This window comes from Hypomesus nipponensis, chromosome 10 (genome assembly GCF_054491055.1).
Source record: "Hypomesus nipponensis isolate SF chromosome 10, ASM5449105v1, whole genome shotgun sequence".
Lineage (NCBI taxonomy): Eukaryota > Metazoa > Chordata > Actinopteri > Osmeriformes > Osmeridae > Hypomesus > Hypomesus nipponensis.
Genome location: NC_140370.1, coordinates 14,881,430 through 14,902,958, shown reverse-complemented (window position 1 = coordinate 14,902,958; position 21,529 = coordinate 14,881,430). Strand labels below are relative to the sequence as shown.

At 49.1% G+C, this 21,529-nt stretch overlaps 2 protein-coding genes across 4 annotated transcripts; both read right to left on the bottom strand.

Moving 5' to 3' along the window:
* Positions 1 to 726: 726 nt before the first annotated feature.
* On the bottom strand, positions 727 to 10,270 carry mcm6l (MCM6 minichromosome maintenance deficient 6, like). 2 transcript variants are annotated; one of them, XM_084707044.1, is made up of 17 exons: positions 10,135 to 10,270; positions 9,865 to 10,011; positions 9,386 to 9,496; positions 8,968 to 9,217; positions 8,367 to 8,532; positions 7,530 to 7,675; positions 7,070 to 7,220; positions 4,503 to 4,644; positions 4,206 to 4,347; positions 3,861 to 3,968; positions 3,533 to 3,700; positions 2,999 to 3,127; positions 2,618 to 2,776; positions 2,205 to 2,319; positions 1,782 to 1,997; positions 1,292 to 1,431; positions 727 to 1,054 (listed from the first exon to the last, which is right to left on the bottom strand). In XM_084707044.1, exons 1-17 carry the CDS (start codon positions 10,227 to 10,229, stop codon positions 932 to 934), a joined length of 2,508 nt encoding a protein of 835 aa, XP_084563170.1. In that variant the 5' UTR covers positions 10,230 to 10,270; the 3' UTR covers positions 727 to 931. The 2 variants fall into 2 exon arrangements, with proteins under 2 accessions (XP_084563170.1, XP_084563171.1); XM_084707045.1 differs by having other exon boundaries at positions 3,545 to 3,700.
* Positions 10,271 to 10,813: 543 nt separating this feature from the next.
* On the bottom strand, positions 10,814 to 21,418 carry cul1a (cullin 1a). 2 transcript variants are annotated; one of them, XM_084707048.1, is made up of 22 exons: positions 21,201 to 21,418; positions 19,699 to 20,073; positions 19,147 to 19,324; positions 18,401 to 18,568; positions 18,074 to 18,124; positions 17,790 to 17,880; positions 17,494 to 17,657; positions 17,141 to 17,303; positions 16,710 to 16,840; positions 16,375 to 16,482; positions 15,686 to 15,792; positions 15,371 to 15,419; positions 14,792 to 14,923; positions 14,534 to 14,651; positions 14,346 to 14,422; positions 14,038 to 14,169; positions 13,457 to 13,549; positions 12,958 to 13,005; positions 12,592 to 12,674; positions 12,233 to 12,338; positions 11,842 to 11,955; positions 10,814 to 11,232 (listed from the first exon to the last, which is right to left on the bottom strand). In XM_084707048.1, exons 2-22 carry the CDS (start codon positions 19,836 to 19,838, stop codon positions 11,152 to 11,154), a joined length of 2,334 nt encoding a protein of 777 aa, XP_084563174.1. In that variant the 5' UTR covers positions 19,839 to 20,073; positions 21,201 to 21,418; the 3' UTR covers positions 10,814 to 11,151. The 2 variants fall into 2 exon arrangements, with proteins under 2 accessions (XP_084563174.1, XP_084563173.1); XM_084707047.1 differs by having other exon boundaries at positions 21,224 to 21,418.
* Between the last annotated feature and the right edge of the window lie 111 nt (positions 21,419 to 21,529).

Sequence of the window (21,529 nt, the reverse complement as noted above, 5' to 3'; positions counted from 1 at the left end):
GGATGACGGTTTATGGGATTTTTATTAAATATTTCCAACCAGTTGTAGGCTAACTGCTTTGGGTGAGTTGGTCATTTGTTTTCATTTCGGAACTGGCCGAATGGTGAAAGACAATGTCTATGAAATGCTATTGCTGTTTTCATCGCCTAATGTGAAATAGAACAACTAATGCCGTCCGTAAACTATAGCCTATAATGTGTGAAATTGTAATCAATGAACGTATTATTTATGCAGTTTTGCATGTATTACATCCGTTTTCAGAGGCAAAATGTTGTGAAACAGTAAGTAGCCTATAGATATTGCATGTTAAAAATATAAAAATAAATGTAATTTGCTTATTTTATTGTTAATGTGATTTAATCTTAGTTAATTGTAAATATAATTAAAATATTAACAATTGAGCTAAGTGTAGTTACATGCAATAAATATAGCCGTAACTCCTCAAAAGACTAAATTAAATTTGGTTTGATTAATTCTAAGAAAAGGGGAGAATTAAGCTACATTATGCCTTCTCAAAATGTACCATCATTAGATACAACAAATGGTTCTAAATAAGAAAGGCACGCACAACTTGAGTTGTCACGCAAGGGCTCGTGCTCCGCCTGAAACCTTTTGCCCCCGGAATTGTCCCCAAGTAGTCCCAGTGACATAGATCTGAAGCTCAGCGTTAGTGACGCGATGACAGTAAAAAGGGCGCCATCTAGTGACAAACTTTCACTGTCAAAATACTGCAAAAAAAATAATTTATTTAATTGTATTAGAATGGGATACAATACGAACACGTTTCCAACTGCTCACAAACACCGTGTGCCTTTTTTACATTTACGTTTCATTTGAAAACAATGCCATTAACACAAAGGTATATGTACTTTCCCGGAGGAGCCAGCACACCAAGAGCAGCATAGCGAGACGGGAGATAAAGAAGTCAGTACTAGCCATCCAGCACGTAGTTGGGGTTGACCACTAGTAAGGAGTCCTCTTCTGTCCTAGGCTCCGCCCCCTCTCCCCCAACCTGCTTCAGGCCTGTCTTGGTCAACTCAATTATGATGTGATCCTGCAATTTAAAAGATTTTCTCAATGTTGTATCTGGAACTAGTATTTCAGAATATGTTCAGTCACTGTTAATGCCTGCAGAATTAATTATTTGCTCCACTTACAACAAGCACTATTTGTAAATGTATTTAAGAAAGAAAAATCATTCTGGCTAAACGAATTATACAAAGTTGTAAATTTCCAAATATTTTCATTTTCACTGTCAGTGCTCTGTCCTGAGAGGAGAGGGAGGACCTACGTAGTGGATGAGGCGGTGAAGAACCTTCTCAATCAGGCTCTTCTTGGCAATGAGTTCTGCCTCAGTATCGATCTCTCCCTCCATCTCCTGCAGGTACCAGTTGATGAGCTCGCTCTTCCTCAGAGAGCCCTCCTCATCCACTGCCAGACAGACACACACACATTTCTTGGTTGAAGTCAGAGGGGAATGATTATATTCTAAAAAGTCTATTTTGGTCCATAAACAAACCAAGTGAAAATGAATGAACCCCAAACCCTTCAATTAATCAATAAATTAAAGAAAATTCTGATTTCCATGCCTTGGTCATTTGATTATGAGACCAATATGATTCTCCTGAGGTATATACTTATGTGTGTACTTTATGAACATGCCCATGTGTCTTTATGAAACATATCAATATGCTCTAATGAAAACATTTGAAAGAGATTCTACTGAGATATCCGATGACAAGTGTCTTTGACAGGACTATTCTCTGTCAGATGCGTCTTACTGTCTTCAAGCTTCTGCATGTGGAGGACCAGGAGGTTGGAGATTCTTCTGTACTCAGAGAAGGTCATCTTGAAAGCCGGCTGGGCGGCGGAAATGCTCTTCTCTGACCGGATTGGCTGCTGGTCTACATCCACAGCCTTTCCAGGGTGACCATTGGTCCCCTTGGTTCCACTGGTCCCGTTGGTTCCCTGTGACTGTGCCCCCAGCATGTCGTGGTCTGAAAACACGTTTTGGGTGGGAAAGGGCAGTCTACAGAACACAATCTCTATATAGTATATTTAATTTCTCTATACAGTTGGCTGAATATATTGTATTTTGATTCAATACAATATATACAGCCAACACTGTAGAGAGAGGCGAGTGCACTACTTTATGCTATGAACCACAGAGGTAGTTGTAAGTGTTCGGTAGCAAAGTGTCTGACCAGTGATGTCCTGTGAGTCCGGCTGGTCCTGGTCAAAGCTGATGTCGGGAGAGTCCACACGGATGATGGATTTGTTTAACAGACGGAACGCCTCCTTCACATGCTTGGGGTGCACCTGAGGAGGAGAGCAACAGAGATGTTTTTCTTACCATCAGAACTTTTCTATCGAAAGTATGAACTGGTTTAGACCGGTCTGAACAGGAGTGATGGTGAAAGTCAGGTGGCTGAGTGAATTGGGCTAGTAATCCTAAGGTTGCTGATTCGTTTCCTGGCCAAATGACGTTGTGTCCATGGGCAAGGCACTTTACCCTACTTACCTCGGGGGGGAATGTCCCTGTAATTACTGTAAGTTGCTCTGGATAAGAGTCTGCTAAATGTAAAAAAATATGAAAGAGGGGGTGTGAGGGAGATACCTCGTCGGAGCAGTAGAGGCGCGCCATGGCTTCTGACAGTCTGAGCATGCTCTCCAGCTGGCGGACTGTGATTCGCCAGGATGACTTGGAGCTCCCGGCGTCCCTCTGGCGTAGACGCTTGTATTGGTCCACCACAAACTCCTGGGCCTCATGGGTAATCTGGGGGTCAGAGGTCAAACACACACACACAGGTCCACAAAGATCCTCTTTTATCCATACACAATAACTAAGATAAAAGTTTGTGCCGACAAGTTGTCCAAGATAAGCGTAATGCATAACCAGGTGAATACAACTACGCCCTCACTAATCATTTTCGGTTGTCCTGGAAACACTGCAGGTGAGTTAGCAGGGCATAAGTGGTGTGTTGCTGGAGGTCCTGACCTTAGGCTGGAACTGCCGAGCGAACAGGATGTATCTCTGGATCTCATCAGTGGCGTATACTCTCTGCACCGACTCTATGTTCCTGCAGTGGAGGTCAACGATGCGCCTGGCGATGGCATAGTCCGTCACCTGGACACACACAATTCACCATTAAAAATAAAAATGAATTTTGTTCCATTTGAATTTCTGAAGTTTGAATGTTTTTTTGAATTTTTGGGGATCAGAATTTTACTGTTCGAATTTAAGCTACCTGAATTTGCGAACCTTGAATTTTTGGATCTGAAATTTTATTTTTTACATTAGTATTTCAATTTAAAAGAGCTGAATTAAAAACGAACAAATTCAGTGGTGTTTAAATTTCAATATTAAAGTATTGTAAACATTCAAAACATTAAGTCACTGATTTACCTCAATAGGAAGGTGAAAAGTTGCTAAATCTAGCGACATTGTGGCCAAGTTGGCAACACGTTGACCGATAGGAGACTTTTAACTGGTAAACATTGGGTTTACGGTAACCCAGTTGAGCATCCCTACTAGTGAGAGCACCTCGTTACACTCGTCCACCAGGATGAAGAAGAGATCAAAGCGGGACATGATGGGGGCGGACATGTTGACATTCTGTTTGAGGGACTTGGAGCGGTTGTACCTGCCGTCGATAGGGTTGGCAGCTGCCAGGATGGAGGTGCGGGCATTCAGCGTTGCCTGGCAACACACAGGTGAGGTTCACACACAGGGAAACAAGCTTTAGAACAGTCACAGTATAATGTCAAGCGACAGAACAATTGCAAACAGTGAATAAATAAGCCCGTATGTGTTTGAGGGGTGCATGTATGGAAAGAGTGTGTGTGTGTACCCACAGTACCTTCACTCCAGCCTTGGTGATGGAGATGGTCTGCTGCTCCATCGCTTCATGAATGGCCACCTGGTCCTTCAGATCCATCTTATCAAACTCATCTATACAACACACTCCCTGAGACGCAGGGTGCCACACACACAGACACACACACACACAAGAGTTTCAGCTCTACTTATAAAGTAGTATAGTAAATATATAGTATTTTTTTATACAGTAGCAGTACAAAAATACATTTTCCATGTGGTGACCTGCTGCACCTATTATATCGAATATATGGAGTGGGAACTAAACACAGGACTAACATGTGGCGTTGAGCACCGAGGCCAGCATGCAGGTCAGTGACCGTCTTACGTTGTCCGCCAGCATGAGGGCTCCCGCCTCGATGACAAACTCATGGGACTCCTCGTCTCTGACCACAGCGGCCGTCAGCCCAGCGGCACTGCTGCCCTTCCCACTGGTGTACACCGCCCGGGGGGCAAAGTCCTCCACGTGCCTGAGGGGTACGACGGCACACACACACACACACCTTCCATCTTCACAGGTATACACAATAATGTAACCTTCAGCATAGTAGCAACACCGATGCACTTCACCATATGAATGTGGCTGTATGGAGGTGTGTGTGTGGTTCACTGGGTGGAGCAGTACTTGAGGAACTGGCTCTTGGAGGTGCTGGGGTCTCCCACGATGCACACGTTCACGTCCCCCCTCAGAGACGTGCCCTCCATGGTCGTCTTGCCGACGCCGCCAAACAGCATCAGGAGGATGCCGCGCTTGATCTCGTCGTTACCTGGAGACACGCGCACACACGCCATGAAGAGGAGGAGCTTCCAAACCATGTTTCATTAACACTGATAAGATGAAAACGGTTCTCTGTGTTACAGCTGGGGACAGACAATGGTGGTGGGTGAGGGAGTGAGGGGAGGTGGAGAGTGAGGGGGTAGCAGGGGGGGTGAGGGAGTGAGGGGAGGAGGAGAGTGAGGGGGTAGCAGGGGGGGTGAGGGAGTGAGGGGAGGAGGAGAGTGAGGGGGTAGCAGGGTGGGTGAGGGAGTGAGGGGAGGAGGAGAGTAAGGGGGTAGCAGGGGGGGTGAGGGAGTGAGGGGGAGGAGGAGAGTAAGGGGGTAGCAGGGTGGGTGAGGGAGTGAGGGGAGGAGGAGAGTAAGGGGGTAGCAGGGTGGGTGAGGGAGTGAGGGGGAGGAGGAGAGTAAGGGGGTAGCAGGGGGGGTGAGGAGGTGGTGGGGAGGTGGAGAGTAAGGGGGTAGCAGGGTGGGTGAGGGAGTGAGGGGAGGAGGAGAGTAAGGGGGTAGCAGGGTGGGTGAGGGAGTGAGGGGGAGGAGGAGAGTAAGGGGGTAGCAGGGTGGGTGAGGAGGTGGTGGGGAGGAGGAGAGTAAGGGGGTAGCAGGGTGGGTGAGGGAGTGAGGGGAGGAGGAGAGTAAGGGGGTAGCAGGGTGGGTGAGGGAGTGAGGGGGAGGAGGAGAGTAAGGGGGTAGCAGGGTGGGTGAGGAGGTGGTGGGGAGGAGGAGAGTAAGGGGGTAGCAGGGTGGGTGAGGGAGTGAGGGGGAGGAGGAGAGTAAGGGGGTAGCAGGGTGGGTGAGGGAGTGAGGGGGAGGAGGAGAGTAAGGGGGTAGCAGGGTGGGTGAGGGAGTGAGGGGGAGGAGGAGAGTAAGGGGGTAGCAGGGTGGGTGAGGGAGTGAGGGGGAGGTGGAGAGTAAGGGGGTAGCAGGGTGGGTGAGGGAGTGAGGGGGAGGAGGAGAGTAAGGGGGTAGCAGGGTGGGTGAGGGAGTGAGGGGGAGGTGGAGAGTAAGGGGGTAGCAGGGTGGGTGAGGGAGTGAGGGGGAGGAGGAGAGTAAGGGGGTAGCAGGGTGGGTGAGGGAGTGAGGGGAGGAGGAGAGTAAGGGGGTAGCAGGGTGGGTGAGGAGGTGGTGGGGAGGTGGAGAGTAAGGGGGTAGCAGGGTGGGTGAGGGAGTGAGGGGGAGGAGGAGAGTAAGGGGGTAGCAGGGTGGGTGAGGAGGTGGTGGGGAGGTGGAGAGTAAGGGGGTAGCAGGGTGGGTGAGGGAGTGAGGGGGAGGAGGAGAGTAAGGGGGTAGCAGGGTGGGTGAGGAGGTGGTGGGGAGGTGGAGAGTAAGGGGGTAGCAGGGTGGGTGAGGAGGTGGTGGGGAGGTGGAGAGTAAGGGGGTAGCAGGGTGGGTGAGGAGGTGGTGGGGAGGTGGAGAGTAAGGGGGTAGCAGGGTGGGTGAGGAGGTGGTGGGGAGGTGGAGAGTAAGGGGGTAGCAGGGTGGGTGAGGGAGTGAGGGGGAGGAGGAGAGTAAGGGGGTAGCAGGGTGGGTGAGGAGGTGGTGGGGAGGTGGAGAGTAAGGGGGTAGCAGGGTGGGTGAGGGAGTGAGGGGGAGGAGGAGAGTAAGGGGGTAGCAGGGTGGGTGAGGAGGTGGTGGGGAGGTGGAGAGTAAGGGGGTAGCAGGGTGGGTGAGGAGGTGGTGGGGAGGTGGAGAGTAAGGGGGTAGCAGGGTGGGTGAGGAGGTGGTGGGGAGGTGGAGAGTAAGGGGGTAGCAGGGTGGGTGAGGAGGTGGTGGGGAGGTGGAGAGTAAGGGGGTAGCAGGGTGGGTGAGGGAGTGAGGGGGAGGAGGAGAGTAAGGGGGTAGCAGGGTGGGTGAGGAGGTGGTGGGGAGGTGGAGAGTAAGGGGGTAGCAGGGTGGGTGAGGGAGTGAGGGGGAGGAGGAGAGTAAGGGGGTAGCAGGGTGGGTGAGGGAGTGAGGGGGAGGAGGAGAGTAAGGGGGTAGCAGGGTGGGTGAGGGAGTGAGGGGGAGGAGGAGAGTAAGGGGGTAGCAGGGTGGGTGAGGGAGTGAGGGGAGGAGGAGAGTAAGGGGGTAGCAGGGTGGGTGAGGGAGTGAGGGGGAGGAGGAGAGTAAGGGGGTAGCAGGGTGGGTGAGGGAGTGAGGGGAGGAGGAGAGTAAGGGGGTAGCAGGGTGGGTGAGGGAGTGAGGGGGAGGAGGAGAGTAAGGGGGTAGCAGTGTGGTGAGGGAGTGAGGGGGAGGTGGAGAGTGAGGGGGTAGCAGGGTGGGTGAGGGAGTGAGGGGGAGGTGGAGAGTGAGGGGGTATCAGTGTGGTGAGGGAGTGAGGGGGAGGTGGAGAGTGAGGGGGTAGCAGGGTGGGTGAGGGAGTGAGGGGGAGGTAGAGAGTGAGGGGGTAGCAGAGTGGGTGGTGTGGGGGAGGCTGACCGTGGATGGTGGGAAAGAGGCTGCTGCAGAGGTTGTGGTAGAGGTTCTTGTCCTGGCTCATCTCAAACACCTTCTCCCACTCCTGGACGGTCATCTGGTTCTTGACGCTCTCCGCTGTCTGATCCTCCTGTCGCAGCTCCTTCCCGCCGAACTGGGTCATGGGGTCAGAGGTCACGGGGTCAGAGGGCACTGCCTTACACCCACTTCATAACTGCATCTCGCCAAAACAAAACACGGCTGTTTCTGTTCGGTGGCTGGCACCAACCACTGCAATACTGTTAGAACTGTGCAGTTTGAACACCTGTTAACCTGTTGTACATGTATTGTGTACAGGATTTGCATAATCACTTTGGATAAAAGCTGAATGAATAAATATAACGTGTTAACTAATGTGGACTATCTCCTGGGCTTTAATATGAACTGTGGGCTGGAGTCCTGCATGAGGGAACCATAGACAGACCCGGGGGTTGGTGGGGGCCACGTAGCAGGCCAGGAAGGCCAGTTTGTAGGACAGATCTCGGACCCCCAGAGCCTTCAGACCCTGGATGCCCTCCGCCTGAAAGCCCTCCCTTCCGGTCACTCTGCTGCTGGTTTCAGACCTGGTGCCTGGGGAGAGCGGAGGATGGACCACTGGTTTATCTCAAACAGCAAGAGCAGGGTAGGGCCTGGCCTTTGGAAGCAAATCAGTGACATGTTTAGAATTTCAAAAAAGGCATTGAATACTTGATATTACAATTTTAAAGACACTGAATTTGTTGGTTTTGAATTCACCTCTTAAATGGAAATATTAATTTATTTCATTGTAAAAAAAACATGATGTCACTGTTTTGCCTCCATAGGCTACTGGCCTGTTACTGGTGGAAGTCAAATGTGTGGTCAGGATAAAGATTAAGATTCTACATGTGCACCGTATATCAATTCAGTGGTTTGAATTCTCAAGAATGAATTACTCCATCCGACCAGGCGATCTCTAATCCAGTGGTTCTCAACCCTGTCCTCAGGGACCCCCTGTCCTGCATGTTTTAGATGTTTCCCTGCTCCAACACACCCGATTCCAATAAAAGGGTAGTTATCTAGCTCTGTAGAAGCCTGGTAACGAACATGCATTTGAATCAGGTGTGTTGGAACAGGAAAACATCTAAAACATGCAGGACAGGGGGTCCCTGAGGACAGGGTTGAGAACCACCGCTTCTAATCCAACACAATTACACAGGTGCAAAACACATCATTACTGGAACAATGAGCGCTATGCAGCTCCCTGGGAGAAACTAAAGGTTGTAAACGTTGACTTGTTGACCTGCGATGGCGAGAACAGAGACGTCAGGGACGACGATGAGCGTGCCTGTGAAGTCACAGCGGTCTCCGGCCTGGGCGCTCTCCACGGCCTCAGCCCTCAGGACCACCTCCACACTGCGGGGAATGCTGCCCCGCGGCAGCTCCGCCTGGGTCTCCTGGATACGAACCTGGGGGAAGGTGGGGCAGGAGGGGGCGGGTGGGAGCAGGAGGGGGCGGGAGGGGTGGGTGGGGCAGGAGGGGACGGGAAAGGGGCGGATGGGGTTAAACACACAGGGAGGGTCACAGGGTCAACGGGGAGAGGGGGTTAACAGACATGAAATCACATGGATCAACACAAAAAGAAGCAATTTTAAGGGGCATCATATAAATGGGGGTACAATATACGGTGTTGTGCAGAGGTCTTAGTCCACAAGTACATAGTTCTACCTTTAATATACTGTTAGAACTATGCACTTCTGATCCTTGATCTTCTGTGGTATACTCTATGCACTGTCCATTTGTATGTCCCTTTAGATATGTCTGGATGTACAATGAACCCTAGTTACAGATAATACATATGCTAAATGAATAAACGTTAAAAAAAAAGTACTAAGTAAATGTACCTTCTGGAAGTCAACAAACCGAGACTTGTTTGTGTCCAACATAAACCTCATGCGGTTGGAGCAAACAGGGTTCTTGCAGATTGACGGTTGTGTATACTTGAACTGCTGCTCCACGTCTTTGACGACTGACTGGCAGTCCAGACACAGGAAGGTACCGCTCACCAGCTCAGGGTGGACCGGATGGGTGCGCACCACCTGACCGCTAATCCGGAGGAGGGTTCCGATACGGGCCGTGGAGAGCTCTCGGATCCTGAGTGAAAGCGGTGAGGAGAGGAGGAGATAACTTTAGAGGCTGTCCTTATCATGCTACTATGCGCACACCTGAACTGACAATTTCGTTGCCTACACGATAATACTGCATTACTGACAAATAGCGCTAACAATAACAGTGGGCTGAGTGCAATACTGTAGGCCTTACTTCTGTTTGGAGGGGAAATCTGAGAAGGCCACATAAAACTCTTTGCTGGGTGGGATGTTGCCATGATCTCGAGCAAAGTGGCGAACGGCTCTGCACAGGTATGGATAAACGCTGGGGAATAAAAGACGTTAAAAAGGTGTTCATTTCAACGTGATAATAAATAATAAAAGCATATTGTGCAACCTGGGAATCATTGTGGTCAGCTTCAAATACACCCATTGTTAAGTTTCAATAAGTTAAGTTAATATTAAGTTTCAATATTCCATTATGTTTTACCTCCCTGCCAAAGTAGATTCCTTGTTTGTGCAAACATTCACTGCGAATAAAATCCCTTCTGATTCTGACTGTAGACTAATCCCCCCAACAAATTGATGGCAATTTGCAAATGCAATAGGGCAGGTTGTGCTTATAAAAAATATCAGATATCCATAAAGCCTCGGCCAGGATGTCGTTTACACACTAGACCTAATCATACTAACCGATAATAATCCTCCTGAATGGTGGTGGCTAGCTGTTGGTTGAAGTGCTCGATGTTGGTGAAGTTAACGACCAGCGTGTTCCTCTCAGGCCGAATCAGCTCCTCGGCGTCAGGTACATACAGAAGCTCGCCGTTTGGATTCTGAAACCTGTGCGAAAGATAAAAGTTGTGTAAACTTCTGCTGTTCTGCGCACTGGTCAGGCTACAACAGGCTAGGGCAAGTTATTTAAGGGACTAAGAGTTCCCCGTTTAACTCATTTCGACAACTTACTCTTCCAGGAATTCGAGAAATAATTTTTGACATTTCTCCGCGAGGCCGTCTTTCACTTGCACTCCCGATCCGCTGTTCTCAACCGAGGGTTCCATCACTTAACATCAAACCACTGTTGCCAGTGAGCGGTTTACCTCCTGTTGCAAAAATCGCCTACCAGGTATGATTGCACACCTGTCACAATGCAGTCACCCTCGACTGATTACTAACCCCGCCTTTATCTGGACAGAATTGGGTAATGAGGTACTTTCCCCTTCAAAAATGAAGACAATCAAAGAGCATACAGAAACCTTTAATTTTTATTTACCACACATTTAAAAAAAGGTGAAGCACACTATACAAATGTTTTTTTTTTTTTTTCTGGAAGCAAATAATGATGCAGATAACACTTTCTTCTGCAGGCCTTTATTCAAACACACAGATTTGCTCTGTCAGTGCAGCTAAAATCGACTTCCTCATTCTCATTTTCTAATATTTTTGAATATAACATAACCTTCTTCATGGTGCTACTGCCAGGTGAAACAGCAGCTAGCTTCATATCATCATAAACTGATGTCTTTATGCTTTAAATGCAGATAGGCAGTAGCATGCAACCAGTACTCTGTGCGTGTGTGTTCTTTAGATTGGGGCTTTTTTTTCTGTCATGTTTTAACTTTTGCAAGGTAAAGGTGAGCGTTCCATATTTACATATCAAAATGTTATCTTGTCAATCCTGAGCGATTCCGATGGGATCTTCCGACACTAGCGACAAGCAGCCAATCCTCGTTCTCCGAGATTTAAAAGGGAAGTCCAGCTCAGCAAACCATCTTGATGATCTTGATACCCAGGACTCCTTTGTCTTTCTGTTGGCAAGTGTGTGTTCTGTTCCTCCTGTGGCGTTTGCGCTCCCGACAACGTCGGTCAAATGTCAAAAGGAATGATGTTTGACTCAAGAGACATCTTAACGAAAAACGAAGAAAAAAAAAAGACAAGAAAAATGGAGTGGGGTGGAGAAAAAGGGTGAAGATGTCATTTGTTTTAAGCCAGGTAGCTGTAGGTGTCTTTCTCTCCATCTACACGCTCCAGATACTCCTTCTCAATCAGGATGTCGATACATTTCTGAAAGATACAAACAAAGGATAAAAAAATGGTGTATGGTGGGGTGGTCTGTGGTAGTTTGGGGTGGTCTGGTGGGGTGGTCTATGGTGGGGTGGTCTGTGGTAGTTTGGGGTGGTCTGGTGGGGTGGTGGTCTGTGGTGGGGTGGTCTGTGGTGGTCTGTGGTGGGGTGGTCTGTGGTGGTGTGTGGTGGGGTGGTCTGTGGTGGTGTGTGGTGGGGTGGTCTGTGGTGGGGTGGTCTGTGGTGGGGTGTGGTGGGGTGGTCTGTGGTGGGGTGGTCTGTGGTGGGATGGTCTGTGGTGGGGTGGTCTGTGGTGGGGTGGTCTGTGGTGGTCTGTGGTGGGGTGGTCTGTGGTGGGGTGGTCTGTGGTGGGGTGGTCTGTGGTGGGGTGGTCTGTGGTGGGGAGGTCTGTGGTGGGGTGGTCTGTGGTGGGGTGGTCTGTGGTGGGGTGGTCTGTGGTGGGGTAGTCTGTGGTGGGGTAGTCTGTGGTGGGGTAGTCTGTGGTGGGGAGGTCTGTGGTGGGGTGGTCTGTGGTGGGGAGGTCTGTGGTGGTCTGTGGTGGGATGGTCTGTGGTGGGGTGGTCTGTGGGGGTCTGTGGTGGGATGGTACCTTGATGACGGGGACTCGAGGTTTGAACCTGGAGGAGAGCTGGTTGAGGACCTCAGCCAGGAGCTGCTGGTGTTTCAGCACCTTCCTCATCTTCATGATCCTCACAATAGCAGCCTGCAGAGAAGGGCGGGGTTTCAAGAAAGGCTGATGGGGAGGTGACGGATGGGCAACACTGCATTTTTCACAACAAAAATGTTCTCCACATAGACCAGGCTTGAGACCGGTCGTAACACACGGTGACACAGGTCCAAAGGGAGTTGATGGGTAAGATTGTAATGAATGACAATTATTTTATGGGTCTGCATAATCTCCAAGCAGACCCTGGCAAACAAAGGCTGTAACATCGGACATCACAGTGTAGGAAGGGTATCGCCGGGGTGGAGAGCAGTACCTGTATTAACAACTTCCTGTCCTCCTCAATGTTCTTGTGAGTCGTTTCCTGTTCCTGTTTCTGCTCTGTCTTCATTGGCACGTTGATGTTCACCCGCAGTTTCTTGCTGCAAACACACAAAATCAACCAAGGTGACTTAACTACCACAGTAACCACAACATAGAGAGCGTAACATGGACTCTGAAGACTTGTTTCTGAAGACACCACCAACCAGACGTTTGAATATCTCAAAGCTACAGTTTGTCCACAGAACTACAGTTTGTAAGTAGGCGTAGCTAAAGCTAGCTGTTCCAGCTACTGTGGGTCATGGGTGTAACTCCTCCTCTAATTGACTGCAGTGGCCATGTCCGCTCACTCACTTCTTGTATCCGAGGAAGAGCTTTATTAGCGTGTCAGGTTTGAACTCCACCTCGTCCACGTTGGCGTTCTCGTCCTCGAGCACCTGGAGGAGGAAGGAGGCAGAGTCAGGAGGCGGAGTCAGCGGGGAACCCAGACAGAGAGGTCTTGATGGCGGAGTGCCAAGCTGCCAACTACTACTACTACTATGACTTCACACGGTGAGAGGCCATAATCATAATCAGAATAGTTAGAATCATAGTTATCTGAATATCAGTCAGAGGCAGTCAGCTCAGCCGTGCTCCAGTGTGGAAGGACCTGGGACAAACTGAACAGTTTCAGGACTTGAGGTATCCAATACCTCAATACCTGAGATTCAATGTACTCACCAGTAGCTTGGACTTCAACAGGATCTGAAGGACCTGCACCAATATGTCCTGGATGATGGAAAAGCCATGGAGTCAGCCCTCTCACTGACCAATCACAAGCTGCACAAAGACACCCTGCACATTGCCATTTGCACTATTGTATCGTTTTCTTGCACTATCTATTTTTTTTAGGTTAGATTGTAAATTATGACTACTTATATTTTATATTATTCCCCTTAGTATTAGCTAGACCCCCCTTAGTATTACCTAGACTTTGATCCTTTTGTATAGTTGGTTCACATATTTAAGTTTCAATATTCCTATATGGTTAATGAATGCACCTCCCTGCCAAAGTAAATTCCTTGTTTGTGCAAACATTCATGGCGAATAAAATCCCTTCTGATTCTGACACAACAACAAACTGCTTCAATCCCATCAGTAAAGCTGGTAGAGCGTGTGAGTGCAGATCAAAGAGGTCGCAGGTTGAAAGTGCGGCGTCGAAGCGCGGGCTGCCACTCACTATTTTGATCTGTGTGCTGTCAGTGAGCTGCTGGACAGTGTACAGGTCCTCAGTGTTGTACTGCAGCAGGATGGCCATCTGGAACGTGGAGGCCTGGGGGACAAACAGCAACACAACGGAACCATGTTACCTGGTGGAACTGGGGACCTGAGTGGATCAGGGTCAGAGCCTGGTAGAACTGGGGCCCTGAGTGGATCAGGGTCAGAGCCTGGTAGAACTGGGGTCCTGAGTGGATCAGGGTCAGAGCCTGGTAGAACTGGGGCCCTGAGTGGATCAGGGTCAGAGCCTGGTAGAACTGGGGAACATAGTGGATCAGGGTCAGAGCCTGGTGGAACTGGGGACCTGAGTGGATCAGGGTCAGAGCCTGGTAGAACTGGGGACCTGAGTGGATCAGGGTCAGAGCCTGGTAGAACTGGGGCCCTGAGTGGATCAGGGTCAGAGCCTGGTAGAACTGGGGAACATAGTGGATCAGGGTCAGAGCCTGGTAGAACTGGGGCCCTGAGTGGATCAGGGTCAGAGCCTGGTAGAACATAGTGGATCATCTGAGAGTGAAGGCCCCCTGAGGGAGGGGGGCCGGGTACCTGCAGGGTGTATCTGTTCTTGAAACAGTTGGTGACCAGCTCTCCTTTGGACAGGTGGTAGAGCCAGGTGAGCTTGCGGCCGCTGTGTCTGCTGGCGTAGAAGGCTGTGAACCTCTGGTAGCTCCGCTCCAGCTGGAGACAGGAGGAGAGGGAAATGGATGAGGAGGGGTGACACATGAGAAGATCCATAACAGAATATCCATATCAGAATGATTGTGATGTTTAGTTAATTGTAGTGTGTGTGTGTGTTGGTTCTTTGTATATTGTGTGTTTGGGGGGTAAGAGAAGGTACTGGTGTGACCTCTAACCTCAGAGGGCAGGGCGAACGTACAGGACTGCTGGAACGGCCAGGACCCTGAGCTGAGTACCTGGATACTGAAGTCCACTGTAACACACACACACACACACACACACGCAGGGTTAGAGTCTGGTTCCAGCAGGTTCTGGGGTGATGAGCCCCCCTCCCCCCCGTGTCTCAGTCAGGGGAACTACTCACAGTCCAGGGGCTCAGAGTTGGTGAGGTGCTTCTTGAACTGCTCGTTCAGGTCTTTGCTGACTCCTATGTCCTGGAACATTCTCTGGAGCTTGGACGTGTACTCGAAGCCACAGGCTTGCTGTTGGGAGTAAGAACAGATTGATTACTGAACAAAATGATGCCAAAGAAAATGCACAACATATTAGCTATAAAGCTATATCATACAGCTATATCTACATATTATCTATAGTACACATAATCATCTCTGAAGATGGGTACCTTTAGTTTGGAGATCATGCTGGCCTCGGCATCGTCACTGGCACTGTTCTGGTGGACTAACCGCTTGGCCAGCATCTTGGCATAGAACTTCTGGAACACGTCCTTGTCCTCGATGTACTTGAAGACCACCATCTGAGGAGAGGAGTGAAGAACGATGAGAGAGGAGTCAAGAGGGAGGGGTCTAGAATGTTGATAGGGTCTGAAAGGAGGAGTCTAGAATGTTGATAGGGTCTGAAAGGAGGAGTCTAGAATGTTGATAGGGTCTGAAAGGAGGAGTCTAGAATGTTGAGAGGGTCTGAAAGGAGGAGTCTAGAATGTTGAGAGGGTCTGAAAGGAGGAGTCTAGAATGTTGATAGGGTCTGAAAGGAGGAGTCTAGAATGTTGAGAGGGTCTGAAAGGAGGAGTCTAGAATGTTGATAGGGTCTGAAAGGAGGAGTCTAGAATGTTGAGAGGGTCTGAAAGGAGGAGTCTAGAATGTTGAGAGGGTCTGAAAGGAGGAGTCTAGAATGTTGAGAAGGACTGCTGGATGTGATGAATGAGATCCAGCTGTCAACAGAGAGCTCTCCAGTCACAACTCACCACTTGGTTGAGAGTGTCCTCTAATTCAGCCTCCTCTGGGTTCTTAGAGCTGGGGGGGGGAAGAGAGAGAGAGAGAGAGAGAGAGAGAGAGAGGGGGAGAGGGAGAGAGGGGGAGAGGGGGAGAGAGAGGGGGAGAGAGAGGGAGAGAGAGAGGGAGGGAGTGAGATGGGGAGATAGAGAGGGAGGGAGATGGGGAGGGAGAGAGATGGGAGAGAGAGAGTCAGTATGTACCCTGTCAGGCGGCACTGCAACATGAACAACCTGTGATGCGAGAGCTGGACAAACGTGACCCAACAGAGACAGAGAGAGACCAACCTCTTCTTCAGCAGCGAGTCGCAGTATCTGGCCAGCAGCTCTGGAGACTTGCTGGAGGACTGCACCATCTTGGTCACAGCATTGTTGTTGATGAAACGACCGCACGCCTGTAGAGAGAGAGAGCGGAGAGAAAGAGAGAGAGCGAGAGCGAGCGAGAGAGAGCGAGAGAGAGCGAGAGAGAGAGAGCGAGAGAGCGGAGAGAAAGAGAGAGAGCGAGAGAGCTGCTGAATGCTACAAGCCGCTGTGTTGGTAATACTGGTGGTGGCTGTAGTCGTCGTTCTAAGATATAGGGCAGCATCCACACTAGGGATGCTCATAATTAACTCTGTTAACTGACAATACGAATATTTACCGGTTAACACTATTGGTTAAACATTGTTGCCAATTTAGCGACAATGTCCCTGTTTGAGCAACTTTTCATCAAAATATAGGTCTCGCATTCAATGTGTTTTCGTTTTGTTCATCTGTCTTGTTCTGTTGTTGTTCATGCTGCTACTTAAAAATAAACCCCTTGTGGGCCAAAGTGCCACAAGGTTTTTTTTTTTTTTTTTTCTATTTTATGGGTCACACACTAAATGTATTATCTTGTCAGTTAACGGTTAATGGTTGTAAACGTGCTTTGTTTATCAGTCTTTCTTTGTTGCAAAATAAGCATCCCTAATTCCTACGCGCATGCGCGCACACCACACCTTGTCCAGAGCAGCGACAAAACCAGCGTCGTTGTTGAAGGCAGACATGACAAGGGCGTTGTACTTCTTGTGAACATCCAGGATGGTCTGGACGTACATCTTGGGATCCTGCACAGAACCACAGAAGAAGACGGTAAGAAGGAAACAATGGCATTGTTTCTAGAACATTCAGCAGAGAGCAGCCTACACACAGTACAGGTAAAGAGAACTAAGTGTGTCATGAAAGAGAAGTGCAATGTATGTTGCGCTTCATTTAAAGCAATGCACAGGGGTAATTGGGTCCCGCGACCTCTCGATCGGCAGTCAAACACTCCACCGCTGAGCTGAGGGCTTACGTTCAGAGCAGCTTCTCCACACTTCTCTATAGCAGCCAGGCCTTGGTTGTAGATGTGCGTTTCCAGAAGCTTCTTCAGCTCCCCTAGGCCGTCCGTGATGCGCGACACCAGGTTGTACATTCGACCGAGGTCTGACGAGACAGGAAAGGAGGAGAGAAGAGGAGAACGGCAGAGGATGAGAAGAAGGAGACGGATTACAGAGGGAGACTAATAAAAGGGAGATTGACAAGCGATGGTGGGAGGAGAGCGAGAGAAGGAGAGAGAAACCTGGAGGGAGGGAGAGAGAGGAAGCAAGAGGGAGTGAGGGAGGGGGGGGGGGGGAATAGCGAAAGCGGCAGGAAGAGAGAGAAAGCGGGAGGGGAGGGAGATAGACAGGATGAAAGACAAACGATCCAATCCCTCCCTCCCCACACCTCCCTTCCTGTCCCTACCCTCGTTTTTATCTGCGTCCAGAAGGTTCTGGAACTCCGTGTGGAAGATCTCCAGGTGCTTCTCGATGAGCACCTGCTCACACTTGCGAGCCAGCTCGTCTTGCGTGCTCTCGTGGAGGTAGACCTGCACACGCCTCTGCTCCTCCAGGAGACGAGCCTCGGCCTGAACACACACACACACACAGAGAATGTTAAACCACATGACATTAAGCCTAATTTTAGAAAGCTACTTCCACAAGGCCCATACAGACCCTGGACTCACAGGCACAGTTGTGGTTCTGATGCAGGTGAGAGGGTGAAGGAACAGCGCACACACACACACACACACACACACTACCAGGCCCCTGACCCACCTTCTTCATGTACTCAGTAACGGGGTTCTGCTGCAGGAACTCGGTGCTCTCTCTGGTGTAGAAGCGCTCCGTGTCAGCCAGGAACTGGGTCTCAAAGTACTCCTTATAGACGGACAGCGTGGGGCCTTTGGCGAAGGCATCGTCCTCGTTCAGACCCAACTCCACTGCAGACAGGGGACGTATCGGCACGCACACACACACACACACACACACACACACACCACACCTCAGTATACATGCTGGTGATCTGACTGAACGATCTCAAATCAACTGAGGCAGAAGGTCTGAGTTGGTACCGTAGGACTGGACGACACCACTGATGAGTCTGGTGTTGATGGTCTCTCCGTTACGCTCCTTCTCTATCAGCTTCAACACAGCGTTTGTGACCTTGGGAGACGGACAAAAGGTCAAAATGTGTGCACGTGTAGGGGTGTCAACGTTTCACACAAACAAATGAGGGAACGAGGCTGTACTCGGGGATTTGCTATGCCACCAACAATACTTTCTAGTGATATCGAAATCTGCTCACAATTGATTTGCAGTGATGCCCATTTTCGCAGGCTGTATGAGAGGTGCTTACTTGTTTGTTCAAAGGTCTAAAAAGGCATTCCCTCCACGTCACCAGGGCAAGCTGTAGAGCAGAGGAAAAGGGGGAGGATACAAGCAGTAAAAGCAATTAGGATTAGACATTATAAAATATATTTTATAAACCGAATGATCTACTGCCTATCATAGAGAACATTATAAGCCTTTTGCCGATAAGCTAATATAAATAACCACTAATGCGGGGGGAAAAAAACGTTTTTTTCAAACAATCAGAATACCTTCAACTGGCTCCAACAACAGAGTATGCTTTGTCTGCCATTAATTCAGAATAGTGCGAGTGCGTGTGAAGGGTCAGACGTACTGAGTAGATTTCGTAGATCCCTTTGCGTCCCTCGTCACACTCGCGGCGCACCCAGTGACGGTTGAGGTAGGCACAGATACCATTGAGTACTTTACTAGAGAACCGGTAGTCTTCCCACTGCTGGGTGTAGAACTTCAACACGCTCTCATCCATAAGGTCTTCCCCGTCCTGAGGAGGTCAAGGACGAGAGGAGTCAGATGGCTGAGCGGTTAGGTAATCAGACTAGTAATCTGAGGGTTGCCAGATCGATTCCCAGCTGTGCCAAATTACATTGTGTCCTCAGGCAAGGCACTTCACCCACACTTGCTTCTGGGGAATGTCCCTGTACTTACGGTAAGTCGCTCTGGATAAGAGCGTTTGCTAAATGACTTAATGTAAATGAGAGAGGGATGGGGAGAGGAATGCGAGTCGCAGCAGAGACAGATAGCAGGAAGGATAGGTGGAAGAGAGAACTTAATGTGAGTGTTGAATCAGCATCATTTACATTTATTCATTTAGCATAGGCTTTTATCCAATGCGACTTCCAAGAGAGAGCTTTACAAAAGTGCATAGGTCACTGATCATAACAACGAGATTGCCCCAAACTTTGCGGGTAGCCAAAACATGAGCATACATTGTGAAAAAAAAACTGTCGTTTAGTTATTGCCTCAATCACTCACTTATTAAATCCCTCACTTGTTAAAACCTCACTCATCGACCCACTAACAGTCCTGTCTCAGTTCAAACAGGAAGTAACTCTTCAGTACCTTGAGCAGATTGGTCAGGTAGTTCTTGAGGAACTCCTTGAGTCTCTTGTAGAGCTCCAGACCCACAAACTGAGCCCCTCCAGGGGTAGGGGCCTTCTTGGAAGGCTTGGAGGGTGCAGGCCCCGCCCCGCGGGCCTGGTTGGACTGGTGCACGCTGGTACAGTAGTTATAAACATGTCTGCAGGGGCCGTCATTAAGGTCACAACAACAGGACACAACACTGGGTGTGGTGCAATTTGCAAGGTAATTATCCACAGCAGTTTATGGTTTTAGGTTCAATCCTATTCATTTTAATTTGATAATCATCATTAGCACACGAAGAAGGCAATGAAGGCCTCGTTGTGGAGATACATATTTTTGCCTTGGCCAATTTTTGTCAAGACACCCCAAACCATCTGTTGCTCCTAGATAGTAATTCACACTTATACACACTTACACACACACACTTACACACACGTTAGTCAGTCATGGTTGCTGACAGTCCCATTCACACACCACTCCATATGCAGCTCATCAGGAGCCAGGCTCCAGGGGCTGTGTGCACAAGGATACGTGTAGAGTTCCATGTATCGTGACTTGGCCATGCTCTGCCTGGTGTAGACCTGCTGGATCCCTGCCCGCAGGTCATCCCAGATCTGGTCCAGACCAATCTGCTTCAGGCCGTGGGGGTTCTGGGGCCTGTTTGACGACATGGTCTCCTGGCTGCCTCTCTCTGCTCTGCTGCGACGGGCTCACTCGAGTTCTGGATCTCTCGTAGGGGGGCGGGAATGCCAGGAGTCACTCGTCCATAGGGGGTCGGAGGTGAGAGAGGACGAGCTGATGGGGCGAGAGAGACAGGGTGGGAGGAGTCCTCTCCTCGGAACGGCAGGTGGGCTTTGGAGGACCCCCGTTCTAAGAGGCGATCAGGAGTGCACCCTGCCTAGAGACCTGAGACACACACACACACACCAAGCAAGCAATCAATTATTGATATACTGTATACTCTGTCAATGGTCATTCAAAAGCACAGCAAAGTGCATTGTGACAAGGTGGTGAAATAGTCCGCTGCCGTCTGTGTTTAAGCTGGGCCTGGTGTCTGATACGTGCTCAGGTCTCCCGTCAGTCCATAACCAGGACATGACAGCTGGGCCTGACCTTCAGTAGCTACTCCTTAGGAATGGACCCATTCAGTCCTACCCAGTCCAACCCCTCTGCAGTGGAAAGGGGAATATGGCTGACTGGACTGGGTTTTCCTTCACCCTGAAACCTAAACCACCTCTGCTGGCTGGCTGTTCTACTCTTCTCTACATTGGCTGTCTGTTCAAGCAGGCATGGTGCCAGTGGTAGGTATAACTACAAGGATTGGAGAATTAGGATGAAACGTTGTATTTATACTGAAAAGGAGCCCACTTACAATCATGTGCACAAATGATTGTTGCCCAATAATCGGGTAAAGGGCTAAGCATATATATGGTTAACGCCATGTCAATAGTTACAAAAACCTTCAGCAATGGGTGAAAAATCCTGTCATAGTTCTACACTTTCATGTAACCATGGAAACAATGTTAAACTGAACGAAAGAGGAGTGATATGCTTTCAAAAATTGTGTAAGCATTGCTGCTACAATAACAACAGCAAGCAAATGCGGAGGTAAAGCGTGCACACCAGGACACTTTATGACATGTCAACTACGTCAATGGCGAAAATGGTTTAATAGTCTTCAAGATAGCTAAAAGGATATGCCCTACAATTCCGGTGACACGTTAGCTACTAAGGAAAACAGACTGCCCAGCTTGCAAGAGAGGTGAGGCCTGGCTATGTTGTTCAGGCGCAAATATGTTGCTGCTAGCTCGCTAGTAGGCAAGCCACGGCAAGCCATCTGTTCGTGCAAGCAGAAGGCCAGTATTTATTTACGTGAAAATAATATATACATTCTACAATATTATGGACTCTTATCCTCGACGTGTAAATTACAACAATATTATACAATACAAGTTTGATAAATATGGATATATTTTGGCTACTGAGCTAGCAAGCCTGGCTAGCTAGCTAACTCGATGACGTTAACAACCTACCTAGCTAATGTTAGCGCTCTTACCATCGTCCAACACTGGTCGTTGAAGTCTCCGACTCACAAAACGGTTAAAAAAATACACTAAAATATATTTTATATAACCTGAGCAATGAGTTTTAATGTTCACTTTCAAAAATGACCACCGTTTCCTGCTAAATTATTTACTTTCCACTGCCACAACAATAGCTGCGGCAGTGCATTCAGATAGCACTTTTCAAGTTTGTGTTACCTAGGTAAATGTCCGATGGAAACCAAGACGAGGGACATTATTCCGGATACACGAAAATGATTCATAACAACTCTTTATGCTCCTATGCTGTATGAGGAAGG